The following is a 21,489-nucleotide window of genomic DNA, read 5'->3' on the forward strand; positions in this document are numbered from 1 at the left end:
CATGCCAACATGCCTTTACTCTTTCTCTCTCAGAGCGGTTATATTCACCCCGCCCATCTCAAAGCACATTTCTATTTCTGTGAGATAGATTGATAAACCAGAGAAGTCTTTGGGGCCCTGTTCGCCAGAAGCTCTTCCACTGGCTTGGGCAGAATCCAGGGGGCTCTCCACCAGCTGATTGACAAGCCCACGGCAAGACTTCGCCTCACACAGGCAGACCAGCAACTGGAGGCTTGCACCCTAGAGACAACCCAAGGGAGGGGTCTCCTCCTAATCATGGCCAGGTCACCTCCTGCTTCCTGAAATCCCATCTCCTGATGGCGTTTTTTACATTTCCTCTTGCTGTGACAACTGACTTTCAGAGAAGTAAAAAAAAAAAGTATCCAGTGAGATGATATCAAATCACAGCAAGATAAAAACTTGGTGGCAGCAATCCAGAGCAAAATGTTACCACCTGCTCGTCTTCTGGTCCTGTCATTACTGTCCTACTTTAAAACGCTCCTGCGTTTCCCACTGTCAAATAACTAAGTGCTGTGCAGAATCTGTGAGTGTCTTAAAACACTGCATTTGCTAACTCCCACCAAGGAGCTGAATGGAGAACTACAAACAAGGAAAATGCACCAGCTCGACCTAATGGCACACAAGAGTTGGCTGTTTGACGGGTCTGGCTTTTTGCCCAGTGTCAAGCTAGAGATTCACCTTGCGCACACAGAGCTAACATTGTGTTGGGAGCTACAATAAGAGTCACAGATGTGTGGCTGCAGGTGTGCCTATAAACGTACATGCAGATGCATGTCCTTTGCTCCTTAGGCAGCCGATAATGAGCTACTTGAATGCTAAAGTGGCCTATTTAGAGGATGACATTTGGAGATGTAACCAATGCTCAGGGCACCTGCAGAAACATTAATCATGTATTTCAAGGTGAGTGCTTCCAAGTGTTGCCTGGGAGTGCCTGTCCGTGGAAGAGAGCCTTTCCCCTCCCACCATGAGCACTGCTTACAAAGCATACACAGTTCACAAAGAATTTCCTGTTCTTCGCCTGGCTCTCAACAGTCTAGATCCAATTCAGTAACCAACATGCAGACAGCATGGTCCAGCCACTGAGGCCAAGCCCAGGCAACATGGCTATTCCACCCAGCGCACTGCCTCCGTGCAAGGATGGGAAGGAGCACCTCCTTGCACAGGGGAGGGAAAGCAGCCACCATGGCAGGTAACAGCCTGGCCAGTCCCCAAGTCTGCCAACAGGCTGTGGGTTAGGGTATTTCCAAAGTCTTACGATACTTGTTTTTCTTTTCATGTACAGAAATACTCATCCCATGGAGAATTAAGACTGCTCCAAGTACTTAAACCTAACTTGAGGACTTCTGACCTGAGCACACTAAAATGCCATTAAAGCCTGAGACACTGCCCTCACTCAGCTCTCAGAAGGAATTATATTAAACTTTCAGCTTTGGGACCAGACCAACTAGGACAGAGTCTTGTGTCCTGCAAGTTGCATTTACTTTGAAAGTAGGGAAAGGGGTAGTTTAAACTGCTACTTAGTATGTGCTTAGCCCAAATTGCTATTTGAATCTCGGCGCTCAGGAAAAATGCAATAGGGATGGGGGCGGCATATAAAAGGAGAAGCGGAGATCTATATGACAGCATTCATGATGAATTAATACGGATGGGAAAGACAGAGAGAGGACAAACTACATCCATGAGCTCTGACAATACTCCTCTTAGCAGCACTTGGAAGCAAGGCAAGAATAAATTGTTCTTTATCTACTCTACAGTCCTATCTATTGCTAACCAAAGTTTCCAAATAATCAGAATGAAACGACAGATAATCATGAGACTTGATTAAAAAAAAAAATGATACTTTTAACCATCACTAGCATCAGTGTTAGAAAATGTTTGTTAGGTTTTTAGTTTTTTTATCTTTAGCGTTCATATTTTCAGGTCTTGCTCTGCAATTATCATGTGAAGATTAAGCTTTTAAATGAAATGCTGTGTTTTGCTTTCATTTTAAACACTCCACTGTTCTGAGAAGCTTGGGTTGAGAAAAGAGATGTTACCACCATCATGAATGCCCTGATAAAAATGTGTAAAGAGCAGCCAGAAGAGGCAAACTCCCTAGGAGGGGACAAAATCCTTATAATCCAAGCCAATACACATCCTATCCTTGTCAAAGCTACACATCCACACAAGTCAGAGAAACATTATCCAAGTGCCCCATGCCATTCACTCCACCCAATAGCAAAAAAGAAGTAAGTTAGCCTGAAACCCCAAAGCTGTGCTTAAGTTTGCTTCGATCCCTGCTCCTCCCACTAATATGCTCTAACTGTGGTTCTGTAGGGGAACAAAACCAAGCAAACACCAAACAAGCAGCAGCGAAAATCCCTTTTCATGTATTTCAGCAACCTACCTGATATTTTCATTGAGGGTGTAAAGTTCATTGTTCTGCAAGCCTCCCCCTTTGAACACATTTATCACTGCCGTTTGAACACTGCCAAAAAAGAAATGAGACAGTACAACATCCATAAATAACAGCCACCAGTATGATTTAACACAGAGCACAACGTGAGCTAGCCGCCAAAAGCTGAGTGGTTATAATGGGGTGGAGAGGTTAATTGCACTTAAATACTTCCACTCTTTCTCTCCTGGAAATCATCACTCTTATTTAACTACATCTCTCATGGAAGGCAGAACAGAACCAACCTCAAGTTGGTGCCTAGAGTAAGTGAGGGAAAGTTGTTACAGGGACACTGTTCACAAAGAACACGTTCACATCAGATATATCTTTAACACGACTGTTTAGGGAATCTGTGCTGTGTGCTGCAGGCTAGCTGCTATGAGGACACACAGATTTTTGGCAATATCTGCCAAACACATCACATTACATTATCCAGCGATGCTAGCAGGAACACCCTATCTGCAGTGTCTGACAGGACCCTGGCTGTGCTGAAAGACAGTCTGCAGCCAGCATCACCTCAGTCAGACCCAACTTCTAGCCCTGTTAATGCTTATAAGATGATGTTGGAGGATCTTCTAACTCATGCTTCTGTCACCAGCACAGAGGAAGTCATAAAGTGACAGCATACAAGATGGTTTAGCAGGTCTAAAGGCTAGCCATGGCTAACAAGAGGACGTGTCATTCCCTTAACGGGCATTCCCTTCTGTGGGCCAGTTATGGCATTTGCATGCTTCACGGACCTCAGCTCTCTATCCTGGCACAAAACTGCAATGTTTTTGCCAGGCTACTTTTGTGTGACATTAGTAAGCTGAGCTAGGTCAGCAAGAGAGACGGTTCTACAGAGCGCAGAGCGGGCGCAAGGTGGCAGAAGGGAAGGTGGGAACACCCACTTTTGGTAGCAGCAGGCCATTAGATCAGATCAGGACATCTCACTCTTCAACCTACACATCGTTTTTCCAGTTGCCATTGCTGCATGACATGCACTGCAGACAGGATTTGGCTGTCAATAGGAACTGCTGGTAGAAGCCACAAGCTTAGCAGTTGTTTAGAGAAACATGACTGTGGTAAAAGCTTCATAATATGCAAATAGATGCCTGTCGTGTATTAAGAAACTGGCCTTTATTACAGTATTAGGAATGTGTTTTCCTAAATGGTACTTAAAAGATGCAACTGTTAACAAAGAGCAATTCTGTTTTACTTGAAGACAGTACCAACAACGTTAGCCAAAACCAAGGTTCATCACTACTAGGTCTAATTTTTTCACCTCCATGGAGGCTTTCAATGTCAGCAAAGCTCGGGAATGCCAAAAATTCATGCATGTTTATAAACAGATGAGCTTAGCCATAAATGGTCTGAAGCACGAAGATCAGACATGCACGGCCCTTATTGCGAGGCTGCTGCAGGGCGAGAGCTCAGGTGGACCTGCTCACCTGTTCCAGGCAGAGCTGGAGCTGAGCTGCAGAGCCTGCCGGGCTGCCTGGAACCGTGGCAGGTCACTGAGGACCGGGGAGCTCATGAAGCGAGGTCGGGGCCTTCTGAACGAACCCATCTTGTGGAACTGGAGAGCAAAGGATGGAGCTACGGTGAACCCTCCAGTCATAGGGTCAGGTGGAGTGGAGCAGGGCTGTCAGAAAGTCTCTTCTCTTGAAGGTCGAAGCATCAATCTCAGTGATGTCAACGAGTCTTCAAACCCAAGGAATCACCCTGCAGCAAAAGCAAAGAGTCAGCCTTGGACTAGCAGTTCCCCACAGCATCAGGTTGTGACATGGACACATGTTGCAAGACAATGAAAGAATTGAAGCAGTCCTGCAAAGCGAAGAGAAAGTAAAAGAGCAAGACAGAGAAGGGAGGTGTGAAAATATCTTATCACATTAACGGCAAATTTGGGCAAATCTTCTGGACTTCTTCAACAGCAGCCCCCTTTCCCATCTTGCCCCTTAAATAATGACCCAACACAGACAGCCAGAAATAGAAGCATGGTCTCTCTTGCCATTTCAATTAGCAGAGATGCAAGAACAGAGGTGCCTAAACTTTTCTGCCAGAGGCACTTTACAAATACCTTTAAATATAGTTAGCCATTCAGCCTGTATAAAGTAGAAACTGGAGAAAGAGAAAAGAAAACTATTTCACCAGAAAGGAACAAAAGATGAACAATGGAAGAAAAGATGAACAAACACAATGCCTTTTTTTTTGAGAAGTGTTGTGCAAGGGAATAAACCCACTTGTTATCAGTCCATTACAAAAAGGATACAATAGGGAGCTTCTGCAAAAGAGGTCTGACAACCAGATATTTTGAGAGTAAGCAGGACTTTTCTGTTTGTTTTGTTTCCTACAGAATGAGAAGTAATTGCTAGGCCAAATACAAAATGCCTGTATTTTCCACTCTGATCGTCATCTCCATGTAGATGAACATGTAGCCCCAAGTAAACCACAGAAATAGAAGAAGTTAGCTTGGATAAAAACCACAAAAAAAAAAACTTTGGCAAAGCTTCTGTACTTTGAAATCCCACTTCAGACGAATACAAGCAGTAGATGTAGTTGGCAGTTTGGAGAATGGAGATGTGGGAGAAAGGAGAGAGAAGAAAAAAATAAAACCAAACAAAGAAGTTGTGTAACTGAACTGCACACAAACGATATAAAGAAAAATCTTCTCTTTTCCACTACATCTTCAACATGAGGTGAAAAGAGAGATGATTGTGTATCTGCACAGTGCTTCTAATTTGACTAGTGCTCAGGTTCAGGAAACACTTTCCACTCCCCAAACCATAATTAACTTTTTTACATGTAAGAGAACAGTTTTCTTCCCCCCCGGCCAGCCACATTTCATGCTGAGCTCATTTTGCTACCCCGCCTCTGCGTGGCCTTGTCAGATTCTGATCAACCACCATGAAGCCCTCACAAGCCCTTGCTGTGCCATGGACACCATGCGCCCTGCCACCAAGGAAGTTAAAGGAGAAAACACAGAGAAAACATCTAAATTTTTAGGCACTGAAACATGTGGTACTACCATTCTTGGTGCTATTCAAGAAATAAATATGGTTGTTATTCCCCCACAGGCTAAATACAGTTTGCACAGATATTTGTGGAACTGGAACATGGCTACAAGTGCAACTTTTCTCTGTGTTTAGACAACTCCTGGCTGTCTTTAGAGATGACAAAGCCCAGACGGTCTTTCATGCCATGAGCTTAGCCTTGACTGTTGTTGCTTGAAAGGGCAGCAATCTGTCGATTCAGTGGCTGCTCTGTTCCAATTTTTTAAAAAAAAAAAACAAAAAAAACCAACCAATTCATAACTTTCAGAAATTAAGAATAAATGTAAACTAATACAACAAAATCAGCAGGATCTTCTGTGTGCATTTTGAAATAACAGTTCATTTGACATTGCCCACACATTTTCAATCTGCCAGCAATTCCTCTATTGGCAATTGTAACCACATCAGAAATCATCAGAGGGAAAAAGCTACAGCACCTTGGAGAGCCGAGGGCAGGCTTTCCTCACAACATACCAAAAGGTGTCCAGGAGGCAGAGCGTAAGTATAACGGATGTTTCTGTTGCAAAACAAGTGCTTGTGCCAATGTATGTTGTCTCCAAGTTCCAAAGCTGACAGACAGTGTGAGGAGCTGAATGAGTGACAGCTCGCTGCTCCCAGCAGTGCAGTAAAATTTCTAGCTTTTTACACAGGGAATTTTTACACAGGGAAAACCGCATATATTTTTCAGAGCTATAAAATGCAATGTAAGTGTTACTTTAGATCAGTTGTAGGCATTTAACAGGGCTAGAAAGCAGCGGTTAAGATGCCTGTGCTAGCCCACAAGCCTCCTATCACTATTCCAGGTGCCGTAAGTGCATACAAGTATCTTTCTACCTAGCAATGAATTTTATAAAGCTGCATTTATATTAATTTGAGTTAGATTAAGTTGCAAGGGGAAAGCTTAAATTCAGAAATGTAAATCAGGAGAACAACCTCTATGCCTTAATATACATATATTTAAAGTTTGTGTAGGAAATTCTTTGGCCCATTGTGCGCAAGCGGTAAAACACCATGATCAGGAAGGTCTGTACTGAGCTTGGGCTATGGATTTATGAGACTGATTCCACAGCAGCTGAACTATGGCATTACACAGGGCCCCATGAAAAATTTCCTGAACACTTCTTACCAAGGGAATGTGCTTGTTTTTGCTCACGGAAACATACACGTTGTTTTCCTTAATCTCTGTTAAAGTCTCTCCGACAGATAATAACAAGCTGTTGCCTGCAAAGAGCAGATAAGACACCCCTCTTCCCCTAACCCTATTCTGCAGTCCTGTGTTACTGTCAAGTCAACCTTACTTTAGGTTCTCATCAGGAATTTAAGACAAGATCTTCAGCTTTAGGACCAGATTCAGAGTCTTATTTTCCTTTCTTCAGGATTCAAAGACATGAATCTCTCCTATCTTATCTAAACTGGTAACTGTTAAATGGCAGGCACAGCAAACTGTTACTCTAAAGGCAGGCTAGCCACCAAATGGTATCCAAACATAACTGACCCTCACGTTACCAGAACTGGAAATGCCAAAGCCCGTGAGAAGGACCCCATGCCAGCAGCCTATTTAAACTATTTTCAGAGTTTCATAAAGCTCGAAGTAACAGAGCATTTACTAGAAAACAGACTTTTGGCACAAGCAGTTTGCAGATTCTGTGCACCTTGAGGTAGAACAAAGCACCCAAACCCAACCAAACACTTCCATCAGACCAGATTTTCCTTTCACAGCAACTAGTTTCCACTGAAAGTTTTCCCCAAAGCAAGGCAGCCTTGTAAATACTGCTTCATTTTCACAGGGAAGCTGCATTAGCAGTTTGTTGGCAATGATGTCCATGGTGCATTCTGCAGTGTGCAATTTTTTGGCTTTTTACTGAGAGAAACTATCCTTGTGGCAAGAAAGGCATTAACATAGTTATAGGTTAGTAAGAAGCCCTCATGGTATTCAGGCTATTTTAGCTATTGGGAATGAACAGTGTTTAGCAAAATGCTGAGTACAGCAAGGAACAAATTTCCTCTTCAGTTTGCCGTAAAACTCTCATAGAATTATGCAGAAATATTCAGAAACAGATATTGCCCTAGAGGCCTTCTAGTCCAAACTCTACATCTACAGTCTCCTCTTCCTAAGATTAAAGTGTTTTAGAAGACTACAAAATAAAACCTACCTCTAATAATCATAGTCCTATTATTTATCAACCACAGAACTAGAAAAAGCTTTACAGAGAAGCAATTATTACTTTTCCTTTTTATACAGAGTGAAGGGAGACACCAGAGTATAGCATGTTCTAGCCACCAAGCAACACTCTCATCATTGATTATAAAAGGTATGAAGACCTGGAGACTAATGTGCAGCAACTGCTTAAGAGATACAGCCACACTGAGATAATCTCTCACTGCCACATGCTCCAGCTGCTGGGGCAATGCTTTACGTGGCATGAGGGCATTTCAAACTGCTTGCCAGCTGATATATCCTAAAACATTCCCCGCTCTCCTCATCTTGCTTAACAACCCTGCCCATCTTTTTTGGCAGGAAGCTTGTTATAAGTAAGTCAGAGAGACAGGTATTGATCTTCTTTCCCTTCCAGCTGTCCTACCCCCTGGTCTTTTTCTTCGCTTATCCTTGATTATCATCTCAAAAACCAGCTATCAAAACCCTCTAGACCTCTAACAATGGAGATATGTCATCTGTGTAAAACCCAGGTCTTCGAGTGAGGAAACTCTTCAGAGCTAGAAGTCAATGTTCTCAACTGGGGGAGCGAAGCAGGACAATGAGTCAATCTGACAACAATGTAATTTCATCCACTTGTAATTCGTCACATCTGAGTAAACACTTTTAGGATTAATCTGAATACTTAAAGAGAAGAATCAAGGATGGAGACAAACCCTTTCCCAACATACATAGATACAGGCATTTATAAAAACAGTACAGTCATCAAGCTAGGAATTTTTTATCGTTTGTTTTCTGTTAGCCACGAAAACCAACAGAGGAATCATTATAAAATTATTTCATGAAAAGACCTTTGCCTCCCAACAGACCATAATACATCTGACTGTCTGGAGGAAAAGCAAGATCAGACAATATACCTAGATCTCTTTCTCTCTACTAAAGAAAAAAATAACCCAAAGAAAAAGTTGGCAGCAATTCCTCCAAATTATGAGTCTTCCTGATAATCTTGGGCCAAACAAACAAAAAGCCCATGGTAACTGAGATTTAACAAAAGAACAGGCCATTTTAAATTCCTCTGATGCCTTCTCTGCAAGGCTCAGTGCAATACCCGCTAATGGAAGTGATGGGGCAGCAAAAACTACAACTGTTTTTGCTTCTTTGAGGAAAACTTGCACCGACACTATTTCACACCAAATTAACACCAAAAAGCCACAAGTCAAAAAGTAACTTTAAACAAGATGGCAAGGGAGGGAAAAGGAGAGCAGAGAAATCACAGGATCCTCAATTCATCCAAACAAGCATTTCCCAGGTCTCCTGAAACAGAGCAACAGAGAATGAGGGGTTATCCAGATATAAGTGATGTTTTGCCATTTAAACTTTTTTTAGCAGTAAAAAGCAGCCCTTCATGACGAAAGATATCCGCTTGCCCATTTTCCTCTTCTTTATATGCTTTGTGCAATTGTGACATTGATGACGTATGACCACAAAATACATGAACCAGATACCGCTACATGCACCAGAATTTTTTGTAATGATTTTGGGTGTGGAAGAAGCATAATCTTAACAAAAATCCCCCCACTGTACTAGGCCTACACACCCATAATGAGCAGTTTCATCCTACCTCAGTCACAAAAAATACGCAGAGAACCATCTAGATTCTTGTTAGCTAATTCTCCTTCCGGCCCAGTAAATCCTTAACAAAGTATGTGACTAGCAAAATCCGTGATTCAAGTTCAGCTGACAAGATCTGAAGACACCATTTCGGACAAAAATCCTTCATTTATCTGCTATGCAGCCATACTGAGAAGTGGAAAAGCAGCCCACAATCTATAACTTCAAGTCTTTTAGGTCATCACTAATACACATGCACATGCATGAACTTAGTTTATATTCTAAGAAAACACAGACAGCATTTGCCACTGTTAAATTTACAACTCATTCAGTTCCTCTTATAGCCCCCAATTTCTCAGTTTCTTAAAAATAAACAAGGTCTGCTTTTCAGAAGGAGAGAAGATGATCAAATCGAGATTTATTCAATAACTAACAAAGGTCCTTCCTGGTTAACATTGATCAGAAGCTCTGTCTTAGATGTATGTCAGAAGTTATTGAAAGCAAGAGTTTTAAAAATTTTGGAGGCAGTCTGGGGCCCAATCTCAAGGCATAGTCCTTCCTACACCCTCATCCTTTCATGCCTTCACACCTTTGGAAATCTGACTCATGAAAATTTTAGTGCTTAATCCACAGCCCATCAAAAACAATAGGAATCTAAATATTGGTCTTAATATGGTTTGAGTCAAGCCCTGAAACATCAAGGAAAAGTCTTTCTCTTGTGAGCAGCCCCTCACATAAGGAACAGTATATCGTCAGGTGTGCTCATGCTAGCACCAGGAGCACAGCCCATGATAAGAGACATTCCTGATCCAGGAAGGTAAATGGAAGAGTGCAAGACCAGCCTTCAGGTCTGACAATCTTGTCAGTAGGATTGATTCCAGTTGCAGCCTTTAAAAGACAGCTTCTTCCGCCCATATATTAATACCTCTTGTTTCTGAAATCCCACCAACAAAACCAGCTTAGAAATTTTGCAAGGGGAAACCACCCGCCCCACACCTCCGGCCTGCCCTCCCCACCCTGCACCATGGGAAAGCCCCGAGGTATCCCAGGCAGGCTCAGCCCGGGGTGGGTGGCCCACTCAGTCCTGCAAAATGCTCCTTTCATCAAGAGCTCTTGGAGGATTACTAATAAGAGTAAAAATAATTATCATCTCCATTTTCTGCCTGAGAAAATGAAGTTGCAAAGCCACTGAAGTGACTTACCCAGGACTTCCACCTCCCAAGACAGGATTCTATTCACCGAACAAAAATATCCCTCTAAGCTTCTTTAATGAAGCTTTTCAAATTATTCCACAGAGTTGGAGAGAACAAGGATTCATCTGATCTACCTCTCCTTTCCAAAGCTGACTCAATATCAAAAGGTGTCAATTTTTTTTTATTATTATTCTTTTGCTGGGCTACCCCACCATGAAGGCAGCACCTTGGTGCCCCATAAATAGTCTGGACGTGCTCTACTGGCCTCACCTATCCTTAATTAAACTTGATAGATTTTAACTATTGATCGAGATGAAGTATATAAAAGAAGCGACATCAAGAGAATATGGGAAAACAGCCCTCTCAGTACAAAGTGTTGACGCTCTGGTATGCACCCATATATCCAGCAATTTTACTGCTACTCTTTGACTACCCAAAACAAGATCTCACCTTCCCTATCTTCCTAGTACATGCCCATCTCCACAAATGAGACCCCAGCATCCCTGCCTTCCTCCCCCATCTTTTCCATATTCCCTCTTCAAATTGGACCCACATTATGCCTGTATTAATAATACATCTCAAACAAATTCATAAACAGATCTAACTTGGCTTTGATAGCAGAGCCATGTAACATTTGAAAAGAAACTCAGTGGTTTCCACTTAGTTATACTTTGAGTTTCTGAGGTTAAAGCAAACCTGAAACTCAAAGTGAAACTCTGCTTAGAGTGAGAGGAAATATATGAGAAAAGGAGGGGGAAAAACCTTTGCTTATATCCCACCATGGTCTGAGAATCTTCTCTGTAATTCAGAGATCACTGCAACCCCTTTGGAGCTGAAGGCTGGTTAGAAGTAAGACTGCTACTTCACATCTATATATATGATAGTACAATTCCTCATAAAAAAATGTAAGAAATCAGTAATGGCACAGAGCAAGCCAGTTCAATGTGAACTAAAGAGATCAGGTCATAGTAAAGAACATACAGAAAAAGAAATATTTTGCAATACAAGAGTAGCATCTAAGAAAACAAAGTTATTTTGTTCTCTACCACAGGTTTTCTGTGATATTTCAAAAACATTTCTTAATTCTTTGGACTCACATCATTCAAAAATGGAGAAAATTTTTATGGCTGTTGAAAGGTGCCACATGTTTGCAAAACACTCTGAAATGCTTGGGTCAAGAATAGAGGACAACACCTCATTAGAATCGCTTAGCTGATCAGTATGAAGCTAGAGACAAATTTGAATTAGATGCATTAACAACAGATTTAATCTGGTTGAAAGAAATTGTATTCCCTGTATACGCAACTACTATACCAAAAACCTAGCTATGAAAGGCAAGAAGCAAAAACATAGTGGAGTTTCAGAATCATAAAACTGATGGACTGGATTGGGATTGAAAAAAATACACTTACCTCTTTGGTTAAATAAGAACCCAATAGAGAGGAGGAACAGATAAGACGGGGGTAAAGTGGAGATATATCACCATTTTCTGAAAAACTGAAAGCATTAGGGTTTTTTTAGGCATTCCATAAAGTTGTATCCATGACAGCTACAGTAACTATCTTTCAAAATGAACTCAGTGAAGTACTGTCCTAATCCACGGCAGCTGGCACAGGTTTTTTAAGCAGCAAGCTTACCTGCATCCCTCCTTTGAGTTTCACCCACCAAGATGTAGCTCGCTTCAGACAACAGGGTTAAAATCACCAATGCTTTGTCTCCAATTTTATAGCAAGGCTTTACTCAAGCTGTTACATTCTAAAAACCACAACTGATTTAATAGCAAAGTAGTGCTCCAAGGAGCTCAGGCCCCCCGTTCAGTGGCCTATGTTATTCCGATGCCTACCAGTCTTAAACTCTGTTGATTACTGGAACAACTTTTAATCAGTACAGCTATATGGGAATAGGTCATAGCATGAAAACAAGAAAAAAAGATGACGTGCACATAAACAGTTATTTTCTTCCACTGTCGGGAATAGCATTTAATAGACACACTAGTAAGGGCATCCCTACTGTAGCAAAACAGGCCAGGAATGTATCACTTGAATGACACAAGTATGAGTAAGCTATCAAACTTTTTGCTGTAGAAAAGGCCTTTGGATTGAGTTGACAAACGTGTTTTCAAAACCAGAAACTAACTTAGCAGCTTCAACCTGTTTCCAATAACTTCCAAGTAGCATCTGCTGCAAAATTCAGGAAATATATGTATTAACTCATACAAAACAAACTACAAAGTACATGGAACAGTCTGTAGAGATCACAGGAGTTTTGCTTAGCATACAGAGAAGATGCTGGCTTGTATCTAAAAGGAATAAAAGCCATAACTGCTCAACAAGTAAACTGTTCATACTCGGTAGTTACATGAGCAGCAGAACTAAAACAGCCCTGCTCTCCCACATCACGCTCCCTTCTGAATTTCACACATGCAGGATGAGGTAATCCCCACCAAGAGCCCTTCCTTCAGCATGGGCTCTAAAGCCATCTTCACAAAGCTCAGAGAAACTTTATCCTTTTAGACCTTTCCTTCCTTGGTCAAATACGGTGAAATTCACAAGCAAATTCATAAAGTTACAAAAGGGGAACAGACAAGGGAGAGCCACAGGGATGCTTTCCTGAAGATGCCAGGCAGAAGCATGGGGGGGGGGGGGGGGGAGAACAGGGGAGTTTCAGAAGCAGAAAAGACAAAGCAGTCTAAATGTAATGACATCTTTAATATTCTAGTAATGTTAATTAGAAAGTATGCAGGATACACTTCATCAAAATCAAATAAAACGTCAGCAACTGCAATTATTTTAGGAACTCTCTCTGCTGCCACTAGAATGACAATCTATTATCTTTGTGCTTTCTTGCACTTCATACTTATTCCTTTTTTTTGTTTTTTTGTTTTCATATTCCTGTTTTGTTATTAAAAACATAAGTATACCCCACATTTTTAACCCTGGGGATACAAAACACGGCAGTTAAGTAGCCTGCTTATACATCACAGCCCACTGTCAGCCAGCTCTAGTATAACCAGGTTTTTGCTAAAATCCTCAGCACAATCTTCCATCCTCTGAGTTGCACTTAGCCCCATCTTGTGTAGCAAGAAGGGGTTGTTATGCCCTACTGAATAAGCCCTGGAACCCAGCACATACTTAGTCAGTGTATATTTATGCTTGAATTCACATCAGCAGAAATAAGTACAAAAGGCCATACATTATGGGGGGGGGGAACCACAAAGACTACAGGCACCTAGAAAAGTAACATGAAAACTGAACTCATTGAAATGAGTTACAAAAAGGATACAATTCTAGTACTTATTTGCCTGGTACTTGTAAGCCCTTGATGATGCATTCAAGTCCTATTCCTCCACTCTTTCCATAAGAATGGAAACTATATCTACTTGTTTCTCAAATAAAAGGTTAAATATCTCACCTATTCTGTGCCTTTGGTTGCTGGAAATTTAAGAAATTGAAATTCTTCCAAAAGGGATTGAGGAGTCGGTAAATACTACCTGTGTTCCAGCTGAACTTTGAAAGCCAATATTGGAAGTCTTATCAGAGTCTCAGCTGACATCAGACAGCCCATAAGCACACTGCATAAAAATAATTACAAAGAATTTTGTCTTGAAGGCTGAAGCCAAATGCGAAACTGTCACCTTAACTCTGCTGTAAAACTGCCAAAAGGAAATACTGCTATTAAATTAACATAGCAAAAAAGACTCCCATGTGGGCTTGAGTGCACTTCAACTTCCCTGCCCAACCTTGGCACTGCCAGTTTGCACATACCATCCATGTAGAACCCAGTGCCATGCACCATACCTGACTTGACAGCTATTTCAATCAGAGATTCAGGATGCCCCCATCATAGACAACTATGGAATAATCCACCTCTGGAAAAGTTTCTTCCTGGCTTCACCAAAAGGCAGCTGTTTTTCGACCAAAGTCCAAGAATTTTCCTCCCTCTGGTATGTTATAGAAGTCCATGGCACTAAAATCTTAGGAAGAATGCCAGATGTTGCCTATGAACTATGTATCAAGAGCATACATTGTCTTAGATTACTGTAAAATTTTCATTTACTTGGGACGTGAAGTCTGATTTTTCTTGTGTTTTGGAACACAACAGAACCATATTTTCTTTTTTGAGTTTAGTACTTTGGTAGCACTTTTAAGTTCATGAATCTCTTACATGTTACAGCTAAAAGAAAAGTTGCAAACCTGCGGGAATCTGTCAGCACTCTGCACCCTACGTGACAGGTCAATCAATCAAGTGGTTTTACATCACGATTCTCCACTTACCTATATAGAAATGCCATTAGATTTGGGTTGCTACCACAGATCATGTTCCCGAACCTAACATCCTTCACATGGCTATAAAATAGCTGGCGTAACTTACTGCACATATTTTCAGCTACAGGTCATTTTTTGTTGCCAAAATGCTAACAAAGTTTTTCACAGGGGTTAGAGGACAGGGTTTTACCCCTGGCTAGGTGGTTTCCTAGTTTCAGGAAAGTCATTTTATCAGGAGAGCATAACGTCTTGTCTCTGCTGATCTATCTATACCATTAGGGATTACCACACAGTTGTACTGTGGCATCTATTTTAGAAAAAAACTACGTAGCCTACACATCAGCTTCTGTGCCTTGTGCATGCTGCCTCACTGCGCAATAAGATCTATGGGCATGTACATTAAATATGCATGCATATACAGCACTACATACAAGATGTAAACAGCTCTTGCACACTGATCCAGGTCCAACGACTGCTGCATAACTGAAACCTTTCATACTACAAAATTGCAGCATTGCGTCTAAATTCGCTCAGCACTTGTTGCTGACAAACAAGTTGAGACAGCCCACTTACATGAACAAATCATCATATGACTGGAAAAGGCAGAAGAAAAATAGCTGTGCTTTGGACTATTCTTTTCGGCATAGACAGCCAGGAGCTGCGTTGACTGGGGTCACTGCTGGCATGACGCGCGGCTGTGGCCGATGTCCTGCAGAGAAGAAGGTGGCGGGGAATGGGTTTGGCAGTTGAAGGAACTGAAAAGTAGATTATGTTTGCGAAAATGGAAAGCACTGTAAATATTCCTAGGACAGAGAGGCTCTGAGTGCTTGTCAGGGAAACACGGGTGGCATCACCAGGGGGAGAGGCCACAGGGAAGAGAGAAAGGGATGGAGATACATTTCACTTTTTTGAACAGGCAGCCTGCTACTCACGGCTTTTGTCTCCTCTTGCAGCGGCTACGTGCTAATTCAATTTATTTAGAGAAAGAGGGGACAAAAATCTCTTTCCCTTCACCCCCGGTTTCAGAATTATTATGTCTCCTGGGGGGAAGGGTTAGACTGAGACAGTTGGTTTGGAAATGACTCACTCGGCAGCACTATGGAGCCGGAGGGTCTATTTTTAATATTTTTAAATGGAGAACTTACCCAGGTTTTATGCCTGCGCTTTGCTTCAGAGGCACCGCCGGGCGAGGGGAGCCGGCTCAGCCCTCTCCCTTCCGCAAGCCGCTCCCCGGTAAACATCCCCTTCGCACCGCCACCGGCGTCCTTCGGATGCCAGCATCGCTGCCGGCTCCGCTGCCTCCGCGGGCAGGGCAGACGCGCCCGGCCGCCGCCGAAACCCCCGCGGCCGCGCAGCCCTCTCCGAGCGGAGGCCGGCGCCCGGCTGCGCCGCTCGCACTCACCCCCGCCGGGCTGCGGAGCCGCGGCTCCAGGGGCGCGCCGCTCCGCTCCCCGCCGCTCCGCGCCCCTCCGCCGCCGACCCGGGGACGTGCTGCCTCTTCGCCGCGATCTGGCGAAATTTGCCACCAACCGGCCAGGATTTTACACTTCCTGGCTGCCGGCCAGCCTTTATTTTTACAATCTGCCTCTTGCTGGCTCCTCCCAGCAGAGACAAAAGGCGGTCGGGCCGGGCAGAGCCGAGCCGAGCCGGGCCGAGCGGGGGCTACCTCCTCCGGCCTCCCACCCCGCTGCGGGGTGGGGGAAGCCCGCCCCGACCCGTCCCGGCAGAGTCAGGAAGTTTAAATTCTTCTGACCTTTAGCGAAAGAAAGGGAAGGGAGAGGATGGAGGAGCTGCGGAGGCCCTTCGCGGGCAGGGCGGCGCGCCCGGGCCCCGCGGGGCGCTCCGCCGCCTCCCCCGGGGCGCCCCCCGCCCCGGCGCGCCGTCGCTCCCAGGGGTCCCGCCGGCTCGGCCGGGAGATGCGGGACCCGCCGCCGGCTCCTCGCAGCCCTGGCCCGGGCGCGGAATTTGCCTTCACACCGAGCTACAGATAAAGACACGGGTCGTTACGGCCAATAAAACGTGCAGCGCGGGGGAAGGGGATGTGCCGTTTAAAGATAGGGCTTATTTTATTTTGATCTCACGGTTCAAGGTTCCTCTGGCAGCCGCAGCCCCGTGCAGTTTGCTCTGCTCAGCTGTCACAGCCTGCAGCAGGTATCAGACAGGAAACTGCTGAAAAAAAATCCCGTGTCATTCGCGGTCCTTAAGGAGATCAAAAAGCCTCAATTAATTGCCATCCGCGAGCAATTGCATGGAACGTGTAACTCAAATAGTGACGCCGACTTTTGGAGAGCTACTCATTAATTTAAAGCGCTGAGATTGTTAAGTGTTTAAGGGAGACAGACCAAAGTTGTGAAATAGTATTGTTTTCTCTAACTGCTTAAGAGGCTTTTGTGAATTAGTTTATGCACGATACTGCTGATGTTTGGTAACCCAATGCACTGCTTGTTAAGAGAATTCAACTTGTAGCTTTACAACTGAGTTGCATCTGGTCTTAAAATGAGAAAAGCTGATGCTACTCTGGAACCAGTATGTTGATCCATCAGCCCATGTGGGGATCCTCTAACACTTTTAAGTTGTTCTGTAGGTATCCATAGCAAGCTTAGATGAGAACACTTGCCATATGTGTTTGTAGGAGAGGTATTCTCATGTCCCTTTTCATCATTTTCTATCTCCAGATGTGTAAAACAAAGAGTCACTGAGGTACTGTGAACCTTACCTGCTGCCCATTGCTACTACTAGTTATACAAATAGGATTTACTATTATGAACATGAAATCAGTACCTGGGGCTTGCAGACAGGACTTTACTGCAAGCTGTATGAACACATACAAAAACATGTTTCCTGTCCCAGACTGATGTGGCATATGATGAGAGTTGATACCTATCCAGCACATAAAATTTTAGTGCATCTGTTAATCTGCTAACAATTAGAAGTACATTTTGTCATTCATTCTGCACCTGCTTTTCAAGCCAACAGCTACTAATTTTTCAGAGACACCATTGCTGAAGTGGAGTTTGAGTGGTGGTCTCAATCGGTGGCTCATGATAAAGCTGGGAAGTCACTGCCACTATGGGTAGATTGACTGCAGAAGCAAGGATATGATTTATCATAATTGAACTGTTCTCCATGGGCCAGCAAAGATCCTAAAGAATTTGCAGCTGAAGAGAATGGTGACCTGACATACCTGGTTAGGTGGCATGCTCAATCTGAGAGAAATTCTCAGCTTTTCTAAGAAAAAAAGCACAAAAAGCACACAAGCTGGCATCTTTCCCCAAATTTTAACTCACATGGTTATGAATCAAAACTTGACAATACATTTCAGGTGTGGGACAAATACCTGCACATGCAGAGTTGTGGAACTCTGGGTTTATGAGGAAGCTGTTCACTATACCCATGTGGTTCTAGCTTCAGGACATTGAGGGACACCATTGCCACAACACAGACTTACTGTGACCATCTTGATGTACAGCTGGACTCCTGCTTGTGGCAGAAGAGGGACAAAAGAGCTGAAAAGATCCCTGCCACCTCACCAGGAGGAAGGGGGAGGTCCTCTTTGATTTCTTCAATAGCAAGAAGTGAGGCTTCTGTGGAAAGGAAAGAGTATTTGTCACTGGGAGTGAGGGCCCCCTGTTATCTTACGCAGGAGCATAGGTACTGGGAAGACTTTAATACACGGCAAGGTCAGACAAGAAAGAGAATTAGAAACATTAGCCCAGCAGAGAGATAAAAGTCTTACGTGGGATTCACTTTACCTAACTTCAGCTATCTGATATTATGCAAAACACACCTAGCTTTCAAAATCAGGTAAGGTAAATCCTGCCCTACAGGAGGCCAACTACTTCCTCCCGGAAAAAAAAAAAAAAAAAAAAAAAGTTGCAGAAACGACGAGCATCAGAAATGGCAGAGGTGGAGAAAATCAGTAACGAAGTGAGGAGGAGGAGATGGAGCTGGATCGATCATGTCCTGAGGGGGAAACCGACGGAAGACTGCGCTGTGGCCCTTGACTCCAGAGCATGCAGCAGCAGACCGATCGAAGTGGAAGAACGATGTTCGCGCCTTGTGTGCCTTCTGGCACTGAGAGAATTCAGATCAGAGAAATCCTGCCCTAAACCTTACCTGAGTGGAATAGGGTTGCAGTGAAAGGGATATGAAGAGAAAAGAGTTATGTTTAGATTGACAGATGAGAAAAATGACCTTTACTGGCTCCCTTTTTCCCTTTTAGCTTTGGTTAGAGCAAAAAGAGAAGAATATGGTTCCCAAAGAAAGCTCCTTGCCTTACACAGACAAGTAATAATTTACAGATGTCCGCTCTCAGCACCGAAGCCAATACATGGTGCAAATGGACTGCCATGCACTTTGTGTGAGACGAATCAGCTCTTCTGTGGCCTTGTTCAAGTCTATCATCAAGCATCATCTCAGAGAACTGAAAAGCAGGCAAACTGACAACATCAATGATGTTGCTACAGACATTTACATAATGAACAGATATGTGAAAAATAGCTACAGCCTTAATTTTGTTTTTGACACTCTGCCTCAACACCACACATCCTCTCTGCAGCACATGCTATAGCAAGACAGCCCTGAGCACACACACGTCCTGCTCTCACACAGCCTGGTGTTCAATAAGAGCCAAACCACAAGAGTTGTGACTAACAGATGTGACCTTTTATTGGTTTGCTTTATAATGCAGTTGATGATGGGATGAATCCACAACATTTCGCCTTTGCTTTGGCTGTGTGATCCAACAGGTCTTCAGCATCATGTGCTTCCCAGAAATGAGTTCTGGGAAAAGACCCACAGTGTGATCTGTGAGGGGAGCAATGAGGAGAGTCAGCAATTCTGAAGAGCATTCCTAATTCTGGCACTAATTTTCAAAGAGCTGAGGGTTGCAGCTGAACCAGGTTAAGAGGTCACCATCCTTCAGTTTATTCTTATCCTATCCACCAAAGATCTCTTTCCCTTTCCATCTGCTGGGATAGCATGTATTTGCTCCAGCTCTCCAATGGTGGGAGGAGGGAGGGGCACACAAGCAAGTGAGAAAAAATTGACTTGAACTAAAGTGGATGATTTTGACAGCAAAGGTTTAGGCAATAGCTACACTTGAAGTTACCTTACAGATTCTAGCAAGGAGCATGGGGCAGGTGGCTGGGGATAAGCTGGGAGCAGCAACCTCCTATCCCAGCTCAAACAGTGAGGACAAGCCTGTAATTTGAGATGACGGGGGGGGGGGGGGATGACGACGACACAGAAACAAGAGAACAATGGGATAGTGGAGTTCATAAACAGAAACTGTAACAAAGGCCTCTGTTAGTGGTATTGTAGTGTAAACCCCCTGGAATACTGCATTCAGTCGTGAACATCTTCTTGTCAAAAAGACATCAGCAAACATAAAGGAATTAACTTTTTTAAAAAGTAGAAGTAATGAGGATTGATTTAGAGATGCTGTCGTATGAGTTGGAAGAGCTAAATACAGCTGTGCACAGTGTGTAGGACACAGCTACAAAAAGTAGGCACCGTGGGAGAACAACTGTTTAGGTTTGCAGAAGTGAGAGCATTATTATTGTGAGGAAGGAGAAACTAGGATGAAATGAGGCAAAAAGATTAGGGTGAGTACTGTTAAAATGGCTTGGCTGTAAGATCCACTGCCTGGTCGAGCAGTTGCTCCAGGAGACTTCTTGCAGTATTTTAAATAAGCACAATGTTGCTGTTCATCCCTTGGCCTACCAAGCACAGTGGGCTAGTTGATCTTTTACAGAGGAATTTTCCATCTCTAATTTCTATGTTTCTAATGCTTCCTCCTCTGTACAGCACTGTTTGTCGTGTCCGTGGCAAACCTCCGAGGAGAAGACAAACAAACTAGCCCACAGGGAGAGAAGATCTAAATGAAGAAAAGAGCTAAAGCATGTTTGTGTGTGATACTTTACAGTCACACCACAAATCATAGCCAGGCAAAGGCAGTAGTGACCAGTCTTCCTTATACTGACCTTTGCTAGAACCCATAATATAAATTTCCAAAGGACACAAGCAAGTAGAACAGACCCTTCTTTCCATCCTCTTGCTTTAATTCTTCCCATCCCACTCCTGACTTCATGTGTCTCTCCAGCATCTTCTTCTGCTCCGTCTCCCTCTTGCCTTTCATCCCCAAGGTCAGTAAACTGAATGTTTAAATTCATTACTTGGAATCCTATACATCCATCCTAAACCTTCTCCAATCTAGTTTCTATACCTTAGGCATCAGAGTGGTGTGTCACATGTTTCAGTCAATCCTCAGAGCAGTCCCCATCTTCTCTGACGCATCAGCCATTTTTGAAGCACACGGCTGTCCTTTTGCCTTTTGTTTTCCCTGATGGTCCTCTTGTGGTTTCTTCTACCTCCTTAATTGCTTCATCATTGTATCCTCCTTCAGCTTCCTAACAGAGGGCTTTTTCTTTTGGTCACTTCTCTTCTCCTTCATGTTGTCTCCAGGTAATTTCACATACACAAAAACAGTTTAACTGCCACTGCATGGTTGTGCTCTCTACTCCAGTCCTATCTCTTCCTTTTCCTGTTTACTACACTACACTATAAATGACACCCCCCCGTCCCACCTATACACATTTATTTGGACATTGTTTTTAACTGAGACCTTTCTTTCTCTAGGTCCTCATATTCAGGCAATGTCTAAATTTTGCAGATACTTTCTATGTGTCTTCTTTTAACTAATGTCCTTACTTATCCACAGAGCAATGTATCTCAGCCTGACTTTAGTCACTTCATATCAAAATTACTGTGATATCTT

At 43.3% G+C, this 21,489-nt stretch overlaps 1 protein-coding gene across 4 annotated transcripts in view; it reads right to left on the bottom strand.

Annotated features, from left to right (window-relative positions):
* PRR5L (proline rich 5 like) overlaps positions 1-16,181 on the bottom strand; it is a 46,030-nt gene extending 29,849 nt beyond the window's left edge. The window contains exons 1-4 of one of the 4 annotated variants that reach the window (XM_082317253.1): positions 16,114-16,181; positions 15,285-15,420; positions 3,886-4,159; positions 2,408-2,488 (exon numbers count right to left, since the gene is read on the bottom strand). In XM_082317253.1, coding sequence (XP_082173379.1) covers positions 2,408-2,488; positions 3,886-4,055 — 251 coding nt within the window. In that variant the 5' untranslated portion in view covers positions 4,056-4,159; positions 15,285-15,420; positions 16,114-16,181. Of the gene's footprint in view, positions 1-2,407; positions 2,489-3,885; positions 4,160-11,858; positions 11,919-15,284; positions 15,421-15,856; positions 15,951-16,113 lie in introns of those variants that run through there. The other 3 variants (XM_082317252.1, XM_082317254.1, XM_082317255.1) reach the window with 3 other exon arrangements.
* Between the last annotated feature and the right edge of the window lie 5,308 nt (positions 16,182-21,489).

This window comes from Platalea leucorodia, assembly GCF_965183815.1.
Source record: "Platalea leucorodia genome assembly, chromosome: 7".
Lineage (NCBI taxonomy): Eukaryota > Metazoa > Chordata > Aves > Pelecaniformes > Threskiornithidae > Platalea > Platalea leucorodia.